The sequence below is a fragment of the Lates calcarifer genome, linkage group LG20, assembly GCF_001640805.2.
Source record: "Lates calcarifer isolate ASB-BC8 linkage group LG20, TLL_Latcal_v3, whole genome shotgun sequence".
NCBI classification, from domain to species: domain Eukaryota; kingdom Metazoa; phylum Chordata; class Actinopteri; family Centropomidae; genus Lates; species Lates calcarifer.
In genome coordinates this window covers 15,340,852-15,365,280 of record NC_066852.1, presented here as the reverse complement: position 1 = coordinate 15,365,280, position 24,429 = coordinate 15,340,852, and the positions used below count along the sequence as shown (strand labels likewise).

The window sequence follows — 24,429 nt, the reverse complement described above, 5'->3', positions numbered from 1 at the left end:
AAGCTCTACTAACCTTAACAAAGAACCTGTTTTAACATATCTCCCTAAACTTAACCAAGTTTTTTTTGTGCTTAAACCTGATTAGACCTTTACCAATTTTGGAACAGATTAGTGCTTTACAGACAGACACTGACAAGCTGATAATAACACAGACTGTTCCAGCGACTCAGGGTATAAATACAGTACGCTGGTCTGACACTCACACATTCTCGCCACACATACTGTTTTTTTAAAATACCAGTTAACTTGTGGGAAATGTTGTACGCATCGTGAATAGATCTGGTCTCTGCTCCGCTGCTGTAAATACTAGGACACAGAATGTTCCTTAGCCCATGGCTGAAAATACTCCCCAAAAAATACAGCATTTACTCATATCTGAGTAACATTTGCTAAAAGCTAGAGCACCCAGCTGAAAGACGGACACATTGTCAGTGTTGCTGACAATAAGAAAAAATACAGAATAACATCAGCTTTATCACTCAAATGGTGAGGAAAAACAACATAGTGCTGAACAAATGTGTAAAATGTAATGAAATATAAATATATATAATATACAATTTAAAAATTGTGGATAATAAATGATCATCATGGCCTTGACATGATATCAGATGGTTTTAGTTCATTTCTATCCACAAATCCATCCAGGAGGAAGAACAGAAGGTTTTACCCTTGGTTTAGTGGTAAAAGATGTAATACAGGCTTATTTTTTTTGATTTCCAGCAGTTCAGATGCAGCATCAGTGGATTCCTGCCACTCACCATTAGATGCCAGAAAGCCCGGCAACAGACTAAAGCGCCACATGGTGTGTGTGGACTGAGGAGACAAATTAATTCATCAAAGTCAGTTGAAAGCCATCTTAAGGGAGAACGCAGCAGTGAATCGCCATGATTTAAGGGTTACTGGCGCTCTTTGTATTATGTAATCCTGTTACGGCCTCTTGAGAATACTGTGTTCACATAACAGTAGCTGTTAGAAACACACAAATTCAAAATTTCTTTTGACCACATTTTGGAAAATTGGATGGAAAAAAAAACTAATGTGAGGCTGGAAATAGCCAGAGGATTCTCTCTCTCTGTTCCCAGAAAAGGCTCTGCTGTCTTCCAGGTTTAATATGAGGAATGCCTGGTGCAAGGGACTGGTGCCCAGAGCAGAGCATATCAATAGAGCTGTGTGAGTTCCAGTGGATCTACACTCTCACCTCCACTTGGCACAGAAAAGGTTCAATATTTAGAATAATGAAGTGGGAGCTTGTTCTGTGGGTTTGGCAACAAGACGACTGACACCATTGACTGTCAGTCACTTGCTTCTGTGTTGCTATGGAAACAACCTTGTTGCTCGACTCTGGGGCTAATTCTGTAGAAAAGAACAAGCTTTTAGAAAGCAATGGTTAAAAAAAAAACATGGCTGCATGCATGAGTCATCTGCTAACACATACACTCAGAGCTCTCCAGTTTTATCACTGCGAGCAGCCTGTCAAAGCTCCCTGTGTGATTGTAGCTAAACACAGCCGCAGCAGAGACCACACGAGAGAACAAAAGCAACACCAGACTGTGGTAAAGGACCATGGGAGAAGGCAGTAATCACAGCTGACTCAAAAGTACTGCTATATTCAACTCCAAACTTTATCAGCTGTCACTGCTGTAGCTGGGGCAAAGGTTTAACCAAGGTCCATCAACAGGCGAGGGGGCTACGTTGTGAGAATCAGAAGGAAAATATTACAAATAATGGAGAGAAATCAATCAGCAACTATTCTGATAATCGCCTTAAGTCAATTTTTATGCAAATACACAAAGTATTCTCTGGTTTCAGTCTCTCCAGTGTGAGGATTTTTCTTTCTTTTATATCATTGTAAATTGAGTATCTTTTGGAATAGACTGAAATATTTGAAGACGTCTCCTTGGACTCTTGGAAACTGGGATTTTTTAAAGAGGTGTTTAATGTTTTTCCCACCCCAGGGTTTACACACATGCAGGGTGGGAGAATACTAGAAAGACTAATAAAGCAGTCTAGTGCAACACCTCCACTAATTACAACCTCAATTATAAACATAGAATTAAATGAACACCTCTGTGACAGTGTCAATCAAAACTGAACATTTTTATCTGAGCTGTTGTATTGGATTGCATCAGATGTTAAAGGAGTATTTTGTATGTAAAATATAAGTAGACGCTGAGTGTAAAAAGCCAGAGGTACAGTTAAGAAGAGGACTCAAACTGATGATGCAGCAAAGTTAAAATACACATAATGCATTTCATGCATTTTATAACAGTTGTTTTCTGATTTTTATAAAAGTGAAGTGTCCACTTGAGAGAGAGAAAATTATTTTTAAAAATTGGCTGATGCATCTTTCTTACGATTGAATAATTTGCCAATTTGCAAGATTTAGAGGGTTTCAGAGAGCAGCAGAATAAAATCCTCTGACAAGTATTTTACCAAATATTTCCAGGGAAAGAGACTCTGACACGACATCAGCATGCCCCCACCCCACTCAGCACCGTTTATGTAACTGCACTTTGTGCTTTTATTCACTCAAATATTCTGTATTCTTTAGATGGATCTCCACAAGCTTCCACAGAGTGGTCACAAGTCTTTAAGGGATCCACGCAAAATTGGAAAATAGGCACACAACAGGAAATTAGAATGAAAACAAAAATAAAAATTGTCAAAGCAAATAACAACAAAAAGACAATGAAAACACAAGAGTAACTAAAAATAAGATTAAGTTTTGAAAGAAAAGAAAAATATACAAAAATAGGATGTGAGTAACCCCGTGGCCCTCATCTTTAGCACCTCTAAGAGCTGCAAAGACTCTCTCAGTGTGTTGTTTGTTTCATCCTGAGTGATGGGCAGTCCCAGGCCTTTTAACCAGAGAGTAAAACAACAAATCCAGAGGCTACTTCAAATATTGTTCATATCTGTTGATGTCTGCTTCTCAAACTCACCAGTTTATTTTTATTACTCTATATGCTCCAGTCACCAAACCTTTAGATTTTTTAGACCTAAAATGTTAAGTATTTAATGACAGCTCACATACGTCGAATACAGCTTTAAAAAAGAAAAGGAAAACTGTAGTTTTATCACTTAATACCTGTAGGTGGCATACTGATGTTGCTATAATCTACATGACACCTATATAACCCAGTTTGTCCTTTACAAAATGTTGAGGTCACCAGTTGTGTGGAAGACACAGGGGGTGGACATGACTGGACTGGATTGATTGAGCTGCATGTGAGTGTACATCATATATGTTATTTTCACATGGCTTTCATTAAAATTAAGAGAGAGGCTGAAGAAAAGCCTCAGAACACACCGTGACCTAAAGCACAGCAGCATTTATATATAGACTGAGTGCCGTATGAGAGAAACATCTCTCTTACTTCACTGTGAATTAACCATTTCAACGACAAGTCTGACCAGTTGAACCAGTGCTGATCATTTATCTAGTCAGTCGTGCTGTTGCAGTGTGATGGTGTGAACTGAGATTAAGCTCTCCTTTTAATCCTCCTCCGCTCCACATGACCTCACTGTGATGCACAAGCCACTGGGAGCTGTCATTGGTGCACCGTGCGTTCTCCTGTGTGACCTGCAGCCAATCAGAGCTCCTTGGCTCAGCATCCACCCCCATCAGGCTGCCAGTGGTGGAGCGAGCGAGGAGGAAAAAAAAGAGAGGGGAAAATGTAGTGGGTTTCTATGAATGGAAACATGGAGGAGAGGACACTGGTGATGTACAAACCCAAATACTGACGTTAGACCCTCCCCACCCCTCATCTCTAGATAGTCTCGGTCTCATGATCTCTATCTTTTTTCCTCTCTCTGTCTTTATTTCTTCTTTTATCTTTGTACACACTCAGTTGTCGTACATCTCTAGTCATTTTTACAGCATGTATTCTAATGAAGTAAACAGTGGCTGAAAGTAACTAATAGATTTACTCATGTAATATGGTCTACTGTCCTTATAAAAACCGGCTTCAGTGCTGGTTAAACACTGATAATATACAGTATCTGTCACAGGGACCATTTTAATGCAAAGTACTTTTACTTTGATACTTCTAAGTACATGTTGTTGATAATACTTATGTACTTTAGCTTAAGTACTGCAGGACGAATCAGAACTTCTTCCACCACAGGTAAAAAACAGACATTTACAAATCTTTTCTATGCATTTGAAATCAAAACATCTCCCATGCATATAAATACCTTGAATATATTGCTCTGTGCAAATATTACATAAATAAAAAAATATCAAACTCAGGAACTAAAGACATTGTTCAGATGGGCCTTAGGCAGACTGATGCTCTCTCAACATGTTTGCACTGAGCAGACTCTCCAGCCAACAGAAATACCATAAGACAATGTCACACTTAAAACATTTAAAATCAACCAACAAGGCAAATTTATCTGTAAAGCACCTTTCAACAACAAGGCAATTCAAAGTGCTTCACACAAGACATAAAGGCATTAAGAAAAAGACATAAATAGGATTTAAAAGGATAAAAACAAAGTAAAATAGAATATAGAAATAAGATAAAATAGAATAAGACAGAACAATAGAAAACAAAATTTACAGTCCAAGCTACAGTGCGGTGCAAGATATGAATAAACAGTCCTACCGTTAACTTAATAAATCCAGCAGCAAACAGAAATGTTTTGAGTCCTGGTTTAAACAAACTGAGAATTCTGGCAGATCTCAAGATTTTTGTTCCAGATGTTTCATGCATAAAAAAATGAGTGCTGCTTCTCTCTGTTTAGTTTTGACTGGAAACAGTAAGCAGACCTGTCCCAGACGATCTGAGAGGTCTGGACGGTTTGTAACGGAGCAGCAGCACTAAAAACAATACTCACACACCCATACTGTGTGTACATGGAAGTAGTTTGTCTGTTCATGCTGACTGAAGAGATCACTTGTTAATGTGATTCCAATACATGGGAAAGGATGATGAGGGACAAAGGACACAGTCCTCATTCTGTACAAAAATGAAAACTCAAGTTAAACTGAACACAAGGCTTTATCTGCATTCAGACCAACATCAGCCCTGTCTTTCATCTGAATGAGGCCGCTCTGTCAACACAGACGGCTATGGCAAAAAAAAAAAAAAAGAAGCAGGGTCACTCTCTGATGTGATGAGAAAATTCATTTGGTGTCTATGCAGTCAGATTTGTTACATAATTTGTCTTGAAAGAGCCCTTTAAGAAGTACAAGGAGATATTTCACCAATACAGCGGCCACATTTTCAAGGAGAGGTTTACACAGGAGGTTACTATGGTTACTGCTTTATGGGGGCAAGCTTTAACTATGCTGTTCCTGATGCTTCTAGCCCTTGACCCAGTTCGAGAACAAAATCAAGGACCTGAGGAAAAAGTCGTTTCTAAGGGAGCAGAGGAATTACAAGACTCAATACACATATTCCTGGTCCAGATAACTCCACATGATTCTGAATGAAGACCGAAAGCCATCAGTAGGCGTCTAACAAGAGTAACCCGGAGAAACTGCAACAATCCATTTGGTCCATTCCTCTTTTTCTGATGAGAGATTTCCACCTTTAAAATCTCTGAACAGCAGACCCCCAAATAACTACATCACACAACAAAGTGCACTTAAATGAGTCATAAAAAACAAGAAATGACCAAATCAACCCCATCAACCATTTTAGATAGATCGAGAAGCTCTGGCTCTTCCAGTCCAGCCTGTTGTCGAAGTGGACTTGGACACAGAAATGGTGTTTACGTTAGTCCTGGTCCTTCTAACATCCACAATTCAAGAGCAGGGTGTTGTGGTCCACCAGGTCTCTGTATTCTGCCTCCCGTCCAAGAAGAGTCATCTGAAAACCTCTGTCAGACGACAGGACTCAGAGTTCTGGAGAGTACTGGAAGTCGGAGGTTTACATGGTGAAGAGGAAAAGTGAGAGGGCAGTCCCTTGCGGTGCTCAGACATACATCCCCGCAACCGCACAAACCGCAGCCTGTCTGTGTGTCAGGTAGTCAGTAATCTAGGAGGTTGTGGAGGCGTCTACCTGGAGCTTCTTTCTCAGCGGGATGGGCTGTGAACATGTGAAAGGCAGTAGAAAATCCAAAGGACATGATTGTCACAGTGGTGCCTGCTTTGTCCAGGTGAGAAAGTGTTTGTTGAAGCAGCAGGTAGATAACGGCGGCGTCAACTCCAATCTGAAGGTGTTAGGCAAACTGCAGCAAGCTCAAAGGTGCCACATGAGGTCAACATCAGTCTCTCCAGGACTTTTGTCATGTGGTTGTAGTCGTTGAAAGCAGATGGAGACAACTTCTTGGACACTTTTCCTGCTTGAATGTTCCTTTTGAAAACCATAGACAGCAATACGTTGAGCTAACATGCTGATTTTTCTGTGCAGCTGTGGGGACCCCTCAGGTTTGTTTAAACTCTCATTGGCTGCAGAAGCTCATTTATCTTCCTGCTCACAAATATGGATCCAAACACAGGAGGAGGGACAGTAAGCCAGTTAATGTGAACTGAACTGCCATGCTAGCACCACCCACCAAGACCGTGTCGATCTGTCGGATGACATCAGTACATCTGCCTTCCTAAGCTGATTTTCTGTGTCAAAGAATAAATACCAGCACCGCCGATACAGACAGAATCTGTATGACAAGAGCACTTATTAGTATCAGAGACAGCCTGCTGTGATGTGGAGAAAATACGTCAAATTGTCTGGATATATTCTGTCCAGTGTCAGGATAGAAATGAGTAATTTGTTGAACTATTTCTGTGAGATGATCGTCAGTGAAGTTATTTGTAGTTTCTGTGGTTGCCATGGAGAGAGCAGTATTCCCTGTTGTGTCATAATTTTTTCCAACACTACAACATATTGGCAAAACAGAGAAAAAGAAAAGAGTGAAGTTATAACTATAGATATGAAAAGTGGACTACAGTTTATTGTTGTTTGTTATTGATGGTAGTAAAAGCAAAACAAAACTACTCAGATGGCATGTTTCATTCCAAAGGAAATATAGTGTGCTTCACAGCAATATGTACACACGCCTACGTGGTGTACTAGGAAAAAAAATACACATCAAGTACAATTTTAAAAATGCACACACAAAAAGTAATCGTGTACAAGAAAAATATGTTTTTAAGTTGTAAATTAATTCTGCTGAGACTTCCTTAAATGTTGCTAATCTATTTTTAGGGCAATACATTTTCTAGATTAGCTTTATATCCTCTCTTTATTTTTTCTATTCTGGATTTTTCTTTGGGAGGGCGCAGAGAGAATTTATGCAGCTGAGGTCCTGTGAATGTTTCTCTACAATTGCACTGAAGATATAATGGTGTTGTTCGATAAAATGCTGCACAAGTACCACACCTCCTCTTTCCATTCTACAACACACTGCACCTGAACCAATACAAACAAAAGCAGTTTCACCAACATTTTAATTCTTGGATCGAAGTTAAACGAACCGGCCCTTCGTACATTGAAATGAGCTCATGTAGCTGCCTCAGTTAGCAAGAGGCGAGCTGAATTCATTAAAAATGTGAAAGCCGGACGCAGTTGGCTCGGCTTTTCATTGATTAAATCCATGTCATTTCACATAAAAGCCACAGAGGTGCTTTCACACTTAATGCTCAGTGTCTAATTGTAGAATACGTCCCTGTGTTGTACTCAGCCAACCCCAGGTCATTCATTTGTATAAATTAAACAGCGTAATGACTGTTTCAAGTGTGCAGTATTGCACTGCCTAGAATGTTATTGTTCCACTGTACATTTCAGAGTATATCTTTGAGGATTCTGCTGCCACACAGCTACATTTTAAATGAATATGAACCAGCTACATGTGTGGTTGTATTCATTCAAAAAGAAAGATAAGGTAAAGATAAGTCTTGTAACACAGGATATGTATCAAGAATAAAGGACTAGAATGGCTGCAGATTATCAGATCATATTTGCCCAGGACAGGACGGACAGGAATAAATAATTTGATAGTTCTTTTAATTATAATTTCCCACAGCACTAAAGCAGTAAGCTTTGGCCCTCATTCCTGAATTAAGGAGCCATTAAGCTAATATCAGTGCAGTTGAGGTTTATTTTCAACTTAATTTGAGTGTGATGGAGAGCATCCAGAAGTTGGGTTACTATGGTTACCTGCATCTGGAGGTGGCCTAGTTATCTTAGTGACTCATGTACAGCAGGCCTTCAGTCCTTCAAACGACCCCATCTTCCTCCCCCTCCTCCTCCTGCTCCCTAACTCACCTTAAGAGGAGACACACCTCCTCTGGCACAGATGCACAAACAGATGTACTGATCTTATTGCTGCACTCAAACAGAGCTGTTATCTAATTTTAACGTTCTTCAAGGAAAATACTCCTGCTTAAAAACTGATAATATATTTGCTGATATTCATTTTCACACATGCTAGCAGTACGGCTCTTGGGAAGGCAATGTCCATTGTTAGGTTGTTCAGTTCAGACTGAAATAGCTTGACAGCTATTGGATTGATTGTCATGGATGGATTGCACAGTTATTTAGCACCACCAGTGGTGGACAGTTTCTAATTCAGTGAAATTTTGTATGGACATTCATGGTTCCCAGATGATGTATCCTAATGACTTTGGTGATCCTCTAACCTTGGTTCACATTTATGGTTTTGAGAGAAATTTCACACATGGTCTTGTCCTTTTCAGGAAGAACTGTAATAACTTTAGTTTAATTTGTATATACTCAGGGTGATGTCCAAATGCTGAATAGCAAAACAATGAATTTGGTGTTTGTTCCATCCGGGATGTTGATATTGTGGACCTACTGTATGTCTTTATTTTACAAATAAACTGTCCAAATTAAAGAAGACAGTGTTCATCTCTACAGCAGATTACTGTAACATGAATTTAATTTGTAGCCCATTCATAAATGTGTCGTCTCTCCTCACCACAGTAACTGCCCGTGCTCCCTGGCTGCAGCCCTGGCCAGAGCCACAGCAGACAGCATCCTGCAGACTGACCTCTCCATCCACCACCTCAATAAGACTGTAGAAGATGGAGCTGACCCACTACCACGTGAGTCCTCGGGGTGGGGGTGGGGGGGCTGCTCTCTCTCTCTCACACTCACACATACAGAGGTACAGACAAATTAGGTCTCTCTCTCACTTCATCCCACACACATACACAGGCATGTAACCACGAGGGCTTTGTCCCAGTTCTCCCCCGCAAAGCTGCATTAAGTGGTATTTGACCGCTAGAGGGCAGGAAGTAGACTCCAAAGCAAACTCACAGCTATATGCCAGGATATACTACATTCACCACGAGCCAATAGAGTATCATTAAAATGGTCACCAGGCTTCGTCTAATCATATTTTCATTACAGTGGCAGTCTAAGACCTATGTTCTGTTAATGTGTATATTACAATATACAGCAACTATACTAAACATTAAGTCAAATTAGATGGATATAGACTGAGACTTAAATAATGTTGATTTGATGTTGATGAAATACAGCATGCAAGGAAATACAATTATATTCAGCAGTCATCTGTTGAAGCGGCACTAATCTGTCTTTTTATATTAACAATCGATCAAAGGATTATGTGTAATCTGAAAGAGGTCACTCATAGTGATGAATTGTAGTTTATTTTAAATCAGTCCCACATACATCCCCAGTCCTACATGCTGGAAATACCCACAAGAGCAGCAAACGTGTATTAATCCACTGCTGAAAATAGTCCCTAACAAATGGTCTATTTACCCCTGTATAATGATGTTTATACAGGGGTATAATTATGTTTTAGGAAATTACTGATGCTTTTTTTTGTTTGTTTGTTCTTTTTTTTTTTTAAACAAATGAAAGTATGTACTAGGGGCCTGTTTGTAAAGATTTATGTCCTCAGTTGTAATCAATGGCTTTTGGGCTGAGTGCCACAGATAGGAAAAGGAAGTACTGACAGACTGCAATAACAAAAATATAGAACACTGCCAATCTTATCCTTTAAGATCAGTCAAATGCAGGGAGACAAAACTCTCCACAGAGACTCATAAATTATAACTGAGCCCTCTGGAGTATGGATTGTTTTACACTTTCAGTATATTGGTTTTTGTCTTTGTTTAGCAGCATTTAAACTGTCCTTATATGCACAAATCTGACTTTGACAATTTAACAAAGAATAAAACTGCCAGGATCCTAAAAATACACAAAAAATGACCCAGGCACCTATAAAAATGTACAACTCTTTGTCAGTCATAAAAATATCATAGAACAGTTCAAGCACTATATCTGGCATCAAGGGCTGCTCATAACATTGCCCATAAATGACTGAAATATTAATAATTCACATTTAAAATTTTAAAAACATGTGTCATGGTCTACAGACGTAATATAGATATTGTGCACACAGCATTTTCATCTGGTCTCTTTATGATATGTAAGTAGTTATATGTTATGTAACTATGGACTAAGTTATATGTTAATGTAAATAAAATATGGTCAGTGTATTCTCACATTAAAAGGCGTCATCAGTAGCTGAAAACATCACAGAAAAATATTTCAATACAAACACTGAATTTGTAGATTTTTTCAAAGAGCCATCATTGCTGTTTTTCCTGTGTGTGCTTTCTCAGAGTTAGAACTTCTTGTGTTACATAACAGCCGATCACATCCTGTTTGATGCTGCCTCACCGCACTCTGCTGTTTGTTTTTTTCTTCAGCTATTTGCAAGGTGTTATGGGTGGTGCTTGCTGCCAGATGCAGTGCTGAAACATCTCCATTTGGAGCATGAGTGGGGAGGGGCTGAGCAGCCAGTTCACAGAGTGAAGTTTAGTATTGGGACAGTGTTTGACGTGTTTGTACTTTCAGAAGGTGGAGGGGTGAGGGTGAAGGGAGGAAATGGGACACTTTCTCTCTATCTCACTGATGCCATATTTGGGAGAGTGGAGTGAGAGAGAAGACAACGGCAAAGACAGGATAGACTATTATACCTGCAGCTAACATTAGTAGGTCAAGCCCATGTACTCATAGCCTGTGTCTTGGTTAGTGCAGAGAGCTGAAGAAGCCTTGATGCCACCTCTGGGCTCAGCTCTGTTCCACCTTACCTCTGCAACTCAGTGCAATATCTCAATGAGGGTTTCTTTCATCTGCCTTTCTGAAAAAGTAAAACACGTCCTTGGGGCTATTACTATCCACAACGGCATAATTTCCACTGGGGATGGGGACTTTTCACAATTCAATTTTTGACAGCAGAAAATTAAACTAAAACTTTCACAGTTTTATTGTTTAACTCCTGGCACACTTATCTGAGCTGCCTTAAATTTGTATCGTGCACTCACAGCAGTTAAAAGTCCGAGTGAAATTAAATGGCTTTTTTTGTCTGCCATAACACATACAAATCTGCTCTGTGAATCAACTGGTCTGTGTTTTCCTTCAAGAAAAACTGAGAAACCAAAAGGGAAAAATTTATATTTTATATTTTATACTTGTTACGGTGCCTTCTAGTTTTGCATCACTTTGATGGAATACAGTCCAGAGAAGATGGAGAGATTTTGTCTTTGAGCTATGAGGAGCCAATGTCTTAACATAGAAGTAGTGTATTAATTATGCGGTGGAACACACTGAACATACAAAAGAGTGGATTATACTGCAAGAACATGACGTTTCTACAATCCTTAGAAGGAGCAAATTACAAAGCTTTCAGAGCCACCTATGAAACCTGAACAGGGGTGTTTGATGTTCAAAAGACAGATTTTTGGTGGAGTATTCCTTTAAACTCACAGACTCATGAAACTTGAACTCTGAAGCTAACTTTTGCTGGTAAGGGCCACTGCAAAACCACAATGAATAGCAACATAAGCAAACCAAAAAAGGTGACATAAGAGAAATTACTTAGCATACATACAATAAAGTATATAGACCGTTTGATTCTTTGTGTGTGTGTGTGTCTTAGAGATGGAGTCTGTGAAGCTAGCCCGGCTGGTGTTTAATAGACTTTTTGAGATGTGCTGCCTCTGGCTGAAGGAGCTGCCGTTCCGCCGCCGTCCACAGCCATACTACGAAACATCCATCCATGCCATCAAGAACATGAGGCGTAAGATGGAGGACAAGCATGTCATCATCCCTGACTTCAACACACTCTTCAATGTTCAGGTAGCTATTAAATTCACTATGTACATGATTGTTATTGAATGTCTTTTTTGAATTTGATTTTCTTGGATTAGATTTTTTATTTTTGTCAGCCTGGTTCAGCAGCATCTCAGATTAATCCGCACATGATCACACCTACTGACTGACATGTTGCTGTTTCTCAGGATCAGGAAGAACAGGCTTTCTTTGCCGTGTTTGACGGTCACGGTGGCGTGGATGCTGCCATTTATGCTGCCAATCATCTCCATGTCAACTTAGTTCGTCAGGAATCCTTCAACCAGGACCCCAGCGAGGCGCTCTGCCGAGCCTTCAAAGTCACAGATGAACGCTTTGTTAAGAAGGCTTCACGAGAGGTAACCACATCAAGAGCCAAACGCTTTAAAATTATAAAGCAATATAGTACTAACCAGTGTAAACCTGTGGATGATGCATAGTAATTCATGGTCATGTTAACTGAACTGTATTCGCTTACTAATATAAACTAATATTGGTAGTTCTAGTACTACTATTATTACGGTTACCACCACTACTAATCCTGCCTCAGTACTACTACCACTACTATCATACAACTACGATTACGAGATATGAGTGAAGCTTCTCCCAAGTCTTCAAACTCCTCCTCAAAGAGGGAGGAAATTTCTCAGAATGTTTCTTCCACCTTCGTCCCCCTCCCCTGCTGAACACAGCTTGGGCCAGGCCTTTCTTTCCCTTCTTGAGTCATTTAATGGTTTGCCAGAACTTCATTGAGGCCAACTAAAAGTCCTGCCACATAGCCCCCCAAAACTCCAACACCCAGGTTTTTTCATCTGTGACCACGGCATCTGTAGACCTTCTGGCCTGCTGGCACCCATCTGTTGCTTCAGGAGACCCCAATACCAACCATGTCTGGGAGATCTCCATCTTATGCTTATGAAATCATTGGTGTCCAGCATAAGGTTCTGAGGTTGCTGCCACAACAACCTTCTGACTGCAACTCAGAGTGTCTGCCTCCATAATGGAGACCTTGAACATGGCCCACTTGGATTCCATGTCTCCGACCTCCCACAGGATGCAAGAGAAGTTCTTCCAGAGGTGGGAATTAACGACCTTGCAGACAAGCACCTCAGCCAGCCATGTTTCCAGTTCACCCTCACTACATGTTTGGGTTTACCAGGTCTGTCCAGCAATCTCATCTGCCATCTGATCCAACTCACCACCAGGTGGTCATTAGTTGGCACCTCTGTTCCTCTCTTCAACTGAGTGTCCAAGGCATACGGCCACAGATCTGATGATAGGACCACAAAGTTGATCATTAATCTTAGGCCTTAGGTTTTCTGGTGCCAAGCACACCTATGAACCACCCTATGCTCAAATGGTGTATGTTAGTACAGAAGTCCAACAACAAAACAACACTCAGGTTCAGATCAGGCAAGCCATTCCTGTCAATCACCCATTCTAGGTATCACGTTGTTCAACATATTCACACATTTACAGCCCATTTTCATACTATAATGGCCTCTTTTTTAGTAAACTGATGACCCTGATCCAGTGAAATAGGGACACCATTCCTCTATGAAGTGGTGTTAGTGCAGCTGCTGCTTGCTTTAGGCTGAATACTGTAACATGCGCCTGTGTTTGGCAGAACCTGCGTTGTGGCACAACAGGTGTGGTGACGTTCCTGCGGGGCCAGACGTTGTACGTGGCCTGGTTGGGAGACTCCCAGGTCATCCTGGTCAGGAGGGGACAGGTTGTGGAGCTGATGAAACCACATAAGCCAGACAGAGAGGTAACCACTTATACACACACACACACAAGCATCTTCATACACCATCAGGCACAAATCATTTCCACTGTGTACAGATTTGATTTGGATTCTGCTGCTGAAAGTGGTGAATCTCGGTGGATTGGTAGATTTTGAGACCTTATACAGTATACCATCATTAAGTTACATATCAACAACAGACATGTATTAATTTGCAATATGCATGTGCACAGATTTTTGTCTTGCTTCTTAACTTATAAATGGGGCTTGAAATATTAGATAATTTGAATGTTTATTAACAAACTACATCAGAAATATATAAACACCTGTGCTATGTTGTTTCAGGGATTTTATATCAACCCAAAACAATGATATTATGCTCTTAAAGCAAAAAACTTGACATATTGGGAAATATGCTTATTCACTTTTTTCTCAGATGAGAAGATCGATACCACTCATGTGTCTGTCTTGTCTGATATGAAGCTACAGCCAGCAGCCAGTTGGCTTAATTTAGCACCAAGACTGGAAACAGGAGAAAATAGCTAGCCTGACATGACAGTGGTATCTGTATCAATCTTCTCATCTGACTCTCCAGAGAGTGAATAAATGTTTTTCCCAAAATGTTGAATTATTCTTTGCACAGAGCATACAGATATTAATGTTTACAAGCTGTCTACAACCATTTCTTAGTTGTTACTGTGCTCTTGTAAATTCTGCATTTCAAGTTATGTTTAAGTTTTTTCAAGTAACATTCAATACAGTATATATTCATTAATATATTGTGGTAAGAGTGTGACCATCACTTTACAACAGAGGCAGGTAAAGCACTGCACTGAGTCATTTGCTGCAGAAAATGGCAGGATCAGATTGTTATGTACCATGTGTCAGTCATCACCATTACAACTAACTGCTAACGCCAGTGGTGCTTTGTCTCTCTGCAGGATGAGAAGCAGAGGATCGAGGCTCTAGGAGGCTGTGTGATCTGGTTCGGCACATGGAGGGTTAATGGCAGTCTGTCCGTATCCAGAGCAATAGGTAAACTATCAGTTTAGTCAGACACTTGCTCACAAAAGTCCACTCGTTCCACTCAGATCAGCTGCAAAGTTGTTGCTGTTGTGAATGCTGATAACAGCAGGCCCTAACAGACTAACCTGTTGCCTGTCTCGACAGGGGACTCAGAGCACAAACCCTACATCTGTGGTGATGCAGACCATAGTATCTTCCCACTGGACGGTTCAGAAGACTACCTGATTCTGGCCTGTGATGGCTTCTGGGACACAGTGAGTCCAGATGAGGCGGTGCGGGTGGTCAGTGACCACCTCCAGGAGAACGCTGGAGACACCACCATGGTGGCCCACAAGCTGGTGGCCTCAGCCCGTGATGCGGGCTCTAGTGATAATATCACTGTCATAGTGGTCTTCTTGCGGGACCCACGCTCCCCGCCACCCACCAGCACCGAGGATGAGGAAGAGGGTGTGGTGGAGGGAGAGGTGGAGGAGGAGGAGGTAGCAGAGGTAGAGGAGGAGGAACAAGAAGAAGAGGAGGAGGACGAGGCAGTCAGGGTAGAGCGCGGCGGTGGTGAGGGAGGCAGCACTGCGGACATCGGGGGGAAGGGTCGCGGAGGCTGGCCCCTGCAGCAGTGCTCGGCCCCCGCTGACCTCGGCTATGAAGACCGAACGGACTCGTTCACGGACAGAACTAGCCTCAGCCTGCTGGGGCCATCGCTGGAGGGCCGCATCTCCCTGACCCGAGGGTCACGGCAACCCTGCTCCGACTTTAGCCCCGACCTCTTCACAGCCTCCCACATCTACCGAGAAGAACGCCCACTGAGGCGCAGGTCCTGTATCCCTTTTCAGGAGCCCAGCATCTCTAGCTTCACGGACCCACTCTGGCCCCAGACAGCCATGCTGCTGGGCCAGGCAGTGAGGCGAAGCCGCAGGCTTGGTTATGGTAGTCGCCTATGGGGCCGGAGGTGGCCAGGCAGATCCAGGGAGCTGCTTGGCCTGCTTTCATCTGGTAGCCTGCTGCCCTGCATGCAGCGCTACACCAACCAGAGGCCTGGAGTGGCAGTGCCTCACCTGCCCCATGATGCCACCATCTGAAGAGGTGACCCAAACCAAACCATTTCCTCCATTTATTCAGTCCTGCTCCCTCCCCCCTCAGCCCACCCACCCACCTCTGCCTTCAACAACACGTCTTTCTTTGATAGTAGGTAGTTGTGGCTCCTGCAGTCGTTACGTGATTATTGAGTCTCTGTCGGAAGAGTGGTGCTCTCTGTCCTTAAGCCAAAATGTTTCCAAATGTAAGCTGGCCACTGAGCACAAGCCCTGCTCCTTAATGCTATAGGTAAAGCGCAAAACTGCATCCTCTCCATTGTGACCATTAATCAGTCAATATGAAGCCAGAGCTGGAAATGCAGCTTATTTAGATGTGTTCAGACTGAATGTGAAATGAATCACAGAGGCCGGACCACTGCTTACAAAGTCTGAGAAAAGATTTGAAAAATGTTTCAGCTGTCTTGAGCAGTGTGACTTCTTGAACAAGAATAAATGAGAAGGTTTAGAGGTAAATTTTATCTGGCTGGACATTAGTCTGTATTGGATTGAATTGGTTAGGCAGAGGATCACTTGCATTCAGTTTGAACACTTGTTAACTTTATAATGCTTGGTTGCTCCACAGTCTTGGCAGTGTCTTCAGACAGAAATTATGTATTTTGGAGGGGAGGAAAAAGCGTTGTAGGACAAATTAGTTGCTCTCTGGTACATGAGAAAGGAAAAAAATCTATAAGATCTTATAACTTATTAAGCTTGCAGAAAAAGTGAGAGTATAAACTACTTTGCCAAAATTATGCAGACACCTGAACTTTACACCTATATCTGATAGCTGAACATATCACTCCAAGAGCATTATTGTGCTGTTATAACTCCCATCACTTTTCTTTGAGATTTTTTTTTTGTTTTGAAGATTTTGGAACCAGGCTGCAGGGATTTGCTCTGATTCAGCCACAACAGCATCAGTAGGGTCAGGAGATGATGTTAGGTGAAAGTAGAGCTGACCGATACTGGATTTTGAAGGGTAGCACTGATATGAATTTTTGAGATCCAATAAGGATATATCCTGCATTTTTGATTTTGAATATAAACACAATACTAAACAATTTTGATAAGAAGCCTTGAAATTTGATTATTAAAGAATTGCAACAAAGGTATGGACTGAAATAATGAATTTTACAGTTGAAAAATAAACTTGTCAGTGCTCCTTGGCGGGCAAACTATGTAACTGAGACACGGTTTCTAACCTTCCAGATATATTTGTGAAGCTAATATGAGTCATAAATATTACCCATGCTGATGAATTGGTCTTGCTCTGGTTGAAAAAGGAAAAGTATCATTGTAGCTTGTATCATTAAGTTTTCCCTTCACTGGAACCACAAGGTCTAGACCAAAACCTTGAACAACACTACAAAACGAGAAGTACACAACATACTTCACCTCAAATGACCGACCCACACATATATTAGTGTGCACTACAGAGAAAGGACAGCCTTTCAGCCATACCAGCCAAGTGAGAGAGGTTGACTGTGTGATCACTCAGCTCTATTATTTCTCTTTCCTTCTATTTTATGTCGCCCAGGTATAAATGCAGGGTGAGGTGACACATATCATCTTTTGTCTCAAGACAGCTGTCGAGAATGTCAAGCGACTGAGCATTATATTGAGCTCTAATGGCGCAGCTCGCCCTCTTTGTGCTCTCAGCAATCCTTTGGTGGCAGATGAACAAAGTTCAAAGTTGCTCCTGATTTCTGGGACTGAAGGCGCATGCTGTTCTGCCTGCTCCCATAAAGTCACTGACCCAGCCATTATCCAGCCACAATTTGTCTACAGATAAAAGCACTTAACACTGGATTATAAAAGATTAGCAGTCATTTACCTGAATAAATGCTTCATGTTGTCCAGTATTCCAGATGGGGATATACTCCAGATGGGTTTTTTGAGGAATGGAGGGGTATTTAAAAATATATTTTTGTTATAGTTGGTGTTGGGCCACATAGGTGTATTTCAAGTGTATTTACCTTCACACAAAACCCACTGAACAGTACAAGTATTTTCCAGCAGGCATGGTAAATGTACAAATGTTTAACATTGGGCCAGGATAGCTGAAAGCTGCAGAACACGTGCCTTCCATATGTGTGAGCCTACTTCCTTTACACACACATTCACTAATTATTAAAATTAGGTGTTAATACCACTATTAAGGACAAGTCTGGCTTGTGCTTTCAAAGGAATATTTTGACATTTTGGGAAATATGCTCACTTTCTTTAGGATTTAATGCTAAGCTAAGCCAATGATTTGCTGACTGCAGCTTCTTATTTAGCGTACAGACATGAGAGTGACATTAATCTTCTCATCATGAAAGTGAATAAGTCTGTTTCCCCAAATGTCCTTAAAGACTAATAGTCCTTTGAATAACATAAGGAGAATCTGTCTATTTTTGGTTGCCTCATGGCCTAAGGTACGAGAGCAGAGTTTTCTATGTGTAAATAAGGTTGCGATGTTAACAGCCGCACACAACAATACTACACAGCAAACATCCCAGTCATTGCCAACTCCAAGATAGCTCCCACTGTCAGAGTAATCCGCTGAGGCTGGCTCCCATGGCCCCACAGCACCTTTATAATTGGATCCTTCACTGATCTGATCTAGATTCTACAATGGAGTGCCCCCTCTCTGCTGTCTAACACGCTGCTGACAGTGCTGCACTTCAGTTATGTTATCAAGTCATAGGAAACCCAGTCTTTATGCCACCTTTCATAAGACTGCACTTGCCTACAACACCTGGCTAAAACATTTAAAAAAAATGTTTTACACTGATATTTATTGATTTTAATATATCTAACACCAAATATATAATAGGTAGTCCATCTATGGAGTTCCTCTTTAACTCTAATTCATAATCAGAATTAACAAACAGCTATGTAATCATCAAATAATAACCCTCCTACTGATTTATATGATGATATATAAAGAAAAATTCAATATTATATTCATATTAATCCCTCTCTGATAAGACTCTTAACACCCACACCTAGTTAACTTGGTGAGACTGATCTATGGAAAAACTTCTGTCACTTTGCATTAAATGTGTAACTTTCTTTCAAAAACACACCATAGCATTTCTGTATCTAACCATACTCAATTACTGTAAACTAACTATTCCACAAATTTACCATGAAAACTACTATAAAAGTCAAATGTAAAGCCTGAGCCACATTAAGTTCATCACTGATTGTCAGTCAAGTACCACAAATGACCCTGTTCCCATTAACAAGCCTAAACTCCTTTTGTTCCCTCTTTACATTTTTTTTAATATTATTTGTTGTTGGAGCAATTGATGTTTGCTAAGCCCCACCCTTGTTGCTACGCCTATCTGGCTTTCTGTTCCCCCTCCGCTCCTAACACTGTTTACAATAACAGTGACTGATTTATCACATCAAATTCATGGTAATTGTTGAAACAACTGATCCAACTGACAAATGCAAGGATTTTTGCCAGCTATCTAACGTAGGAAAACAAATCCTGAAACAAGAATGCTGTTGGGGGGTCTGAAATATTCTAGCTGTATGATATCACACTAAACGACTGAGGCATGTCCCAGGCAAAAAGCTAGCATCACCAGCTGACACATGCTTTACTGTATGACAAGGGAAAATGTAAAATCAGACAATTATTTCCTTGGGACATAACCCTGTCTGATGGAAAAGTATACTTGGGCAAGCAACACAGAGGGTATGAGATTTATGCTCTATTGTTTGTTTCTCAAACAGTGGGTTTGACTGAAAAGACTGAGGATGAGGAGGAACCAATGTGTTTGGTAAATGTAAGGCTGTCTCCGGTGAAGATCAGGCCAGAGTTGCTGGAGCTGCTAACGTTACACTATACATGATACAGAACGTTTGCTGCTGATGTTAGAGCAGAAAAACACACACATAAATCATTTCTCTATACTTTTGTCTTGTGTTTTTGGGCTTGGAAAGGGTAACAAAGTAACATGTCCTTCCTAGCTACGGTTGCTAAACTGTGATTGGACAATTGCTGATCAGGGGTGGGGTTTACCAAACGGTCATTTGGGCGCATTAATTATTCCCCAACACTCCCTAACATTGTAACATTGTCACTCCCCATTCTTCAGTTGATGCAGTGAATTTCCAAATGTCAGGATGTTAGTGATAACCAGGTTCTGTAAATCGTGCCTCCACTTTCCTGGCCCAGACACTAGCTGACGAACCGCCCAGCTGGTGTGATATCAAAAGAAGTGATTTATCCGACAACTGGTACTGGTTTGTCGTCCCTGACACAGAGGGCCGCCACCTCCCCCTTTCAGTCTTGCTGGTAGATGGGGACTAATGTTGGAGTCTCCCATAACCTTCCTGTGGACTGACTAGTGAAGAGCATCAGACTGTCAGTGGAGCAGAATGTACCTCATGTCTCAGAAAGTCCTCAGAGACTCAGTGGGTCAACATGAGGAGTTTTTTTTTTTTTTTTTTTTTTTTTTTTTTGAAAGGGGGGGGTGATTCTTCATTTCGGGCGTGTCTAGCTATGAGGAATGTACTGTCAAGAAACTCAACTCAGCAAACTTAAGCCACTGGATCCCTTTGTGGAAGTATCCCTACAGTCACTGTCTCTAGAATCGTTGGTTGATACCAGAAGAAGATGGGGGAAGTACCAGAAAACAATGGAAATCACAGTCATTTCAACTATTCACTTGGCCATGGATGTTTATGTATATTACGAGTACTAATTGTGAGTTGAGCGAGTGCTGGAGGAGTGTATATATAATAATTCTGTCTTGTAAATCAGTGGTTTTAATCCATGCTTCACAAGGCCCGACAGATGGCTCAGATGTTGACTTTAAAGAGTCAGATCTTGGACTGTCAAAATCTCCTGCCACCAGACTGAGGTGGAGGTGAGGATGTGATGTTGTCGAACAGCCCGGAGGGCATCAGTCTATAAACTCTGGCTCTGCCTTCAAGAGCTGCTAAAGCATATAAAGGTGTTGAACCAGTCTGGCTTTCACTGGAGAGTTGTAGTGTCCTATCATGGCCTAACTGCTGTTTCACCCTGCTTTCTCACCATATCAATCTCGGGAAAACATACATAAAGATGTTAATTACTGGCTTAAATTACTGTATCTCAAATCTGCAGCTTTGAGTTTTTTTTTTTTTTTATTGGTATCAGCCTTAAAAAAACATCTTGCCAATCAGATTCTATCAGTAGTTTGTAGGTTGTTATTCCAACTCTGCAGGTGTTAGATGATTAATAAGGCATTGAATAGAGAGGAGGAACACATGAGTAAACTGAGCTGCTGTGGAGTTTGGGCCTCACTTAGAGCTACTGTCTTTCCAGTTGTTTAGATCACAGATTAAATCTCCTACATGGATCATACAGGGCAGTAAACTCTGGAGAAGCAGAGGTGCCACAATGAGACAAAAAGTCTTCTCAAGATCTTGTTATAATGACAAAAACTGATACCAGGAGTCTTTACATATTTTTCTAAATACAAGGAGTGAACAGTTACATAACATTAACAGTCAAAATGAAAATAAAATCAGCTGTTAAAGTTGTTGTAATCCAATTAAAGGATGGAAATGTTTCAGGTAAAAACTTGTTCCAATCACTCTCTAGTCAGTCTCATGTCAAAGATGTTCTAATGAATTTAAAGATGCACCAACTTTTCTGTCTTCGCTCACCAAAAACAAACACGACACCAGCAGTCGTTCAGACATTTACGTTGTTGGTTTTCCAGACTAGTGACCTCTTGTGGTCATGTCAGTAATGACTGTTGTCTCTGACAAACCAAAGGTATCAAAATGTCATGCCGACACTGAGAGGAAAACGTCAGGAAATCTCCAAAGTCAGTTCCTCTGGTGACCAGGCATGTCTGTACCAGATTTCATGGCGGTCCATACAATATCTATTGAGAAATTTCAGTCGTTACCAAAGCGATGGACCAACCAGTATTTCCACAGACAGACCACACTCCCAGTGTGACTAAAAAATATCTTTGTACACAACTCCTCTCATTACAGCAAGATTTTAAATTGAGACTCTTTGTCATTATAATAAGATACTTGGACTTTTGTCATTATTACAAGATGTATTTTTGTTGTGACAATGAGACAAAGTCATCATAATAAATTACATTTCTCATTTGTTGTAACTGGTGGCAGCTCTGTGCTGTTAAGGAAAACTGCTCTGTATGAACCGATACATTGAGGCATGTTGTACTTGTGGCCACGCCTCAGAGCAGCTGTGCAGAGCAGCAGTAGTTTTCTGTCCCCTGTGATTCACTGTTGATTTTTTTCAAATCACTGATGTGATTTCTCAGCAGGTCTTTAGTGCTGCACTTTTCTGAGCTCCGAAAAGGGAGACGTACCACAACACTGCTCGGTGACAAGGAGCCGTGGGTTGCATTCACCAGACCCTTCACCAAAACCCTATGAATTAGTAATACACTGTTCATATCATATTGAAAACTGCCAGGAGTTGTCACTATATGAGCAATAAAAACGTTGTCCATCATTCCTTGTGGTAAATCCTCTAAGCTTGATAAACCCTCACTTGCTCACGCTCTGCTGCCTGCACTAAAGGTTCCTCTGAGTCAGATGTTTCCCTCCCCAATGATGAAAGCAAGCAGAAGTTCAGATCTGCTCTCCCATAATCTCTGTCTAACTATAGGGCCCTCCATGAATCTGCACTGTGTGTCTATGTACACAAAAAAGCTTTTTCTTTTTATCTGTAAGCAATAATGACGTTGCATTAAAAGGCTCTCTGAGGGTTTGTCTTCTGCTGAAGGATGCAGCAAAATGTAGTTCTGTCAGCCATACTTGAAAGGTCACAAAGCATAAATGCTGAGTTCCTGAAGTCAACTTCCCATTCATTTTTCCCATAGAGAATAGGATTATGAGTCATAATCTGCTTTCCTGTGGTAAGGTTCACTTTACATACTCCTACACCTCCTGCGAGAAGTCATCAGTCAGTCTGACTTCACCTTCTCTCGATCACATCACTTAGTCTGTGGCTTAGGTTTTGAGCTCAAACGCTAAACTTATGTAAATGTAAATGTCCATGGAAAAGTGAATGTGAAGCTCTCTTCTTTAAAAAGAATAAGTGATACAGGAGGCAGGACATCTCAGTCGTATCGGCATTCCTCAGCAGCCTGGATATCTGTGCACATTTGAAAAGACTGCCATGAGTTTGGACTTCTTAGACCTTTGCACTCTGTTCAAATGTCAGCCAGTGGCCAATGTGGGTGGGGGTGAAGGGTGTGATCACAAGAAGGCGAGTGCTGCTGACTTGGACCAAACACAGCCCTCTCCTTCTTGTCCTCCAGGCTCGAAGACAAACCCTATGATTGGCTCTTCTTCAACATGCAGGATAGGTTTAAAAAAAAAAAAAAAACAGTAAAACACACATTGAGTACCTGTATTATCTGTGTTCCTGTAGTATATAAATATGTGTACTGTAACTGGTGACTAATTATTATGTATATAAAGATTAGACCAAGTCTCTGGCTGATGCCTTTTCTTTTCCCTCGTCAGTTTGTTTTCTCTCCTCAGGTTAAGTCTCTTTGCTCCTGCAACTGCAGCTTTTTGCCTGCTCCTGACATCACTTATCCACAGGGGCAGATTCAGACACATTTGAAGGAAGAGGGATCATTTAATGAGTAAAAATGTGTGAGCCTATAGTTGGCCACCCCTCAACTCTGTACAAACAGTACTAATTTTACTGTTGAGATTGTATGAAACACTGAAGTTTATAAAAACAACACAAAACCCATTACAAGTCTATGAGTTGTTCCACTCTGCACTTTTATAACTGAGACCCAGAGAGGTCAAATTATTCAATATTTTACAAGAGAATTAAAAAATACAAGTTGGTGTAGCAGAAACTAGATTCTTTTTCTTTTTCTTTCCCGTAAATTATCTCACATCTCCCCAGACTGATCTTGTGACTCCTCTGAGCTGCAGACAGTTGGTCAAACAGGCTCCAGCGTTATGAGAATCACACGACAGAAGGATTAACAGGAAGTAATGTTTTTGTTTAGTCTCAGAAGTGAATAGCAGGAAACCTGCACAAATTATATTTTATGTAGCAAAGTGAAGTGCCAGAAGCCACAGTGTGTGAGGAGCGATGTGATGCTGTAACAGGGCTTTCATGTGGAACAGTGCTGTCTGCTGTTACATAAACAGCTTTACAAAAGTGAGCAGTCCTCCACATTCTTTCTATAAAAAGACTCATCATTTCACCCCACTCATAATCTGGCTTTATTCTCTCCATTCCAGCAGTTTGAGCTTTGAGGAAAAGAGGGCGATGAAATTCAGAGAGGGGAAGAGAACATGAGGGCCCCTCCTCAAGTATGGAGACGAGGAGCGAACAAGGGTTTGACCTGGAGCACTCAGGAGTGGGTTTAGAAACAGTTGACTGAAGGACACACATTTGTAAGATGACTAACAATGTGTCAGGACTCAAATTTGAAGGGCTGGTTCTCTGCAATAATTAACTGTGCAATATCAGTTAATGGCTGCTATTTGAAACTCCACA

The 24,429-nt window shown here is 41.1% G+C and overlaps 1 protein-coding gene across 1 annotated transcript in view; it reads left to right on the top strand.

Annotated features, from left to right (window-relative positions):
* The window catches only part of ppm1e (protein phosphatase, Mg2+/Mn2+ dependent, 1E), a 45,456-nt gene extending 22,064 nt beyond the window's left edge, over positions 1-23,392 (top strand). Inside the window, exons 3-8 of the mRNA XM_018691898.2 lie at positions 8,895-9,016; positions 11,890-12,089; positions 12,251-12,439; positions 13,708-13,851; positions 14,769-14,862; positions 14,998-23,392. Of these exons, the coding sequence (XP_018547414.1) occupies positions 8,895-9,016; positions 11,890-12,089; positions 12,251-12,439; positions 13,708-13,851; positions 14,769-14,862; positions 14,998-15,929 (1,681 nt within the window). The 3' untranslated portion in view covers positions 15,930-23,392. The remainder of the gene's footprint in view (positions 1-8,894; positions 9,017-11,889; positions 12,090-12,250; positions 12,440-13,707; positions 13,852-14,768; positions 14,863-14,997) is intronic.
* Positions 23,393-24,429: the final 1,037 nt, after the last annotated feature.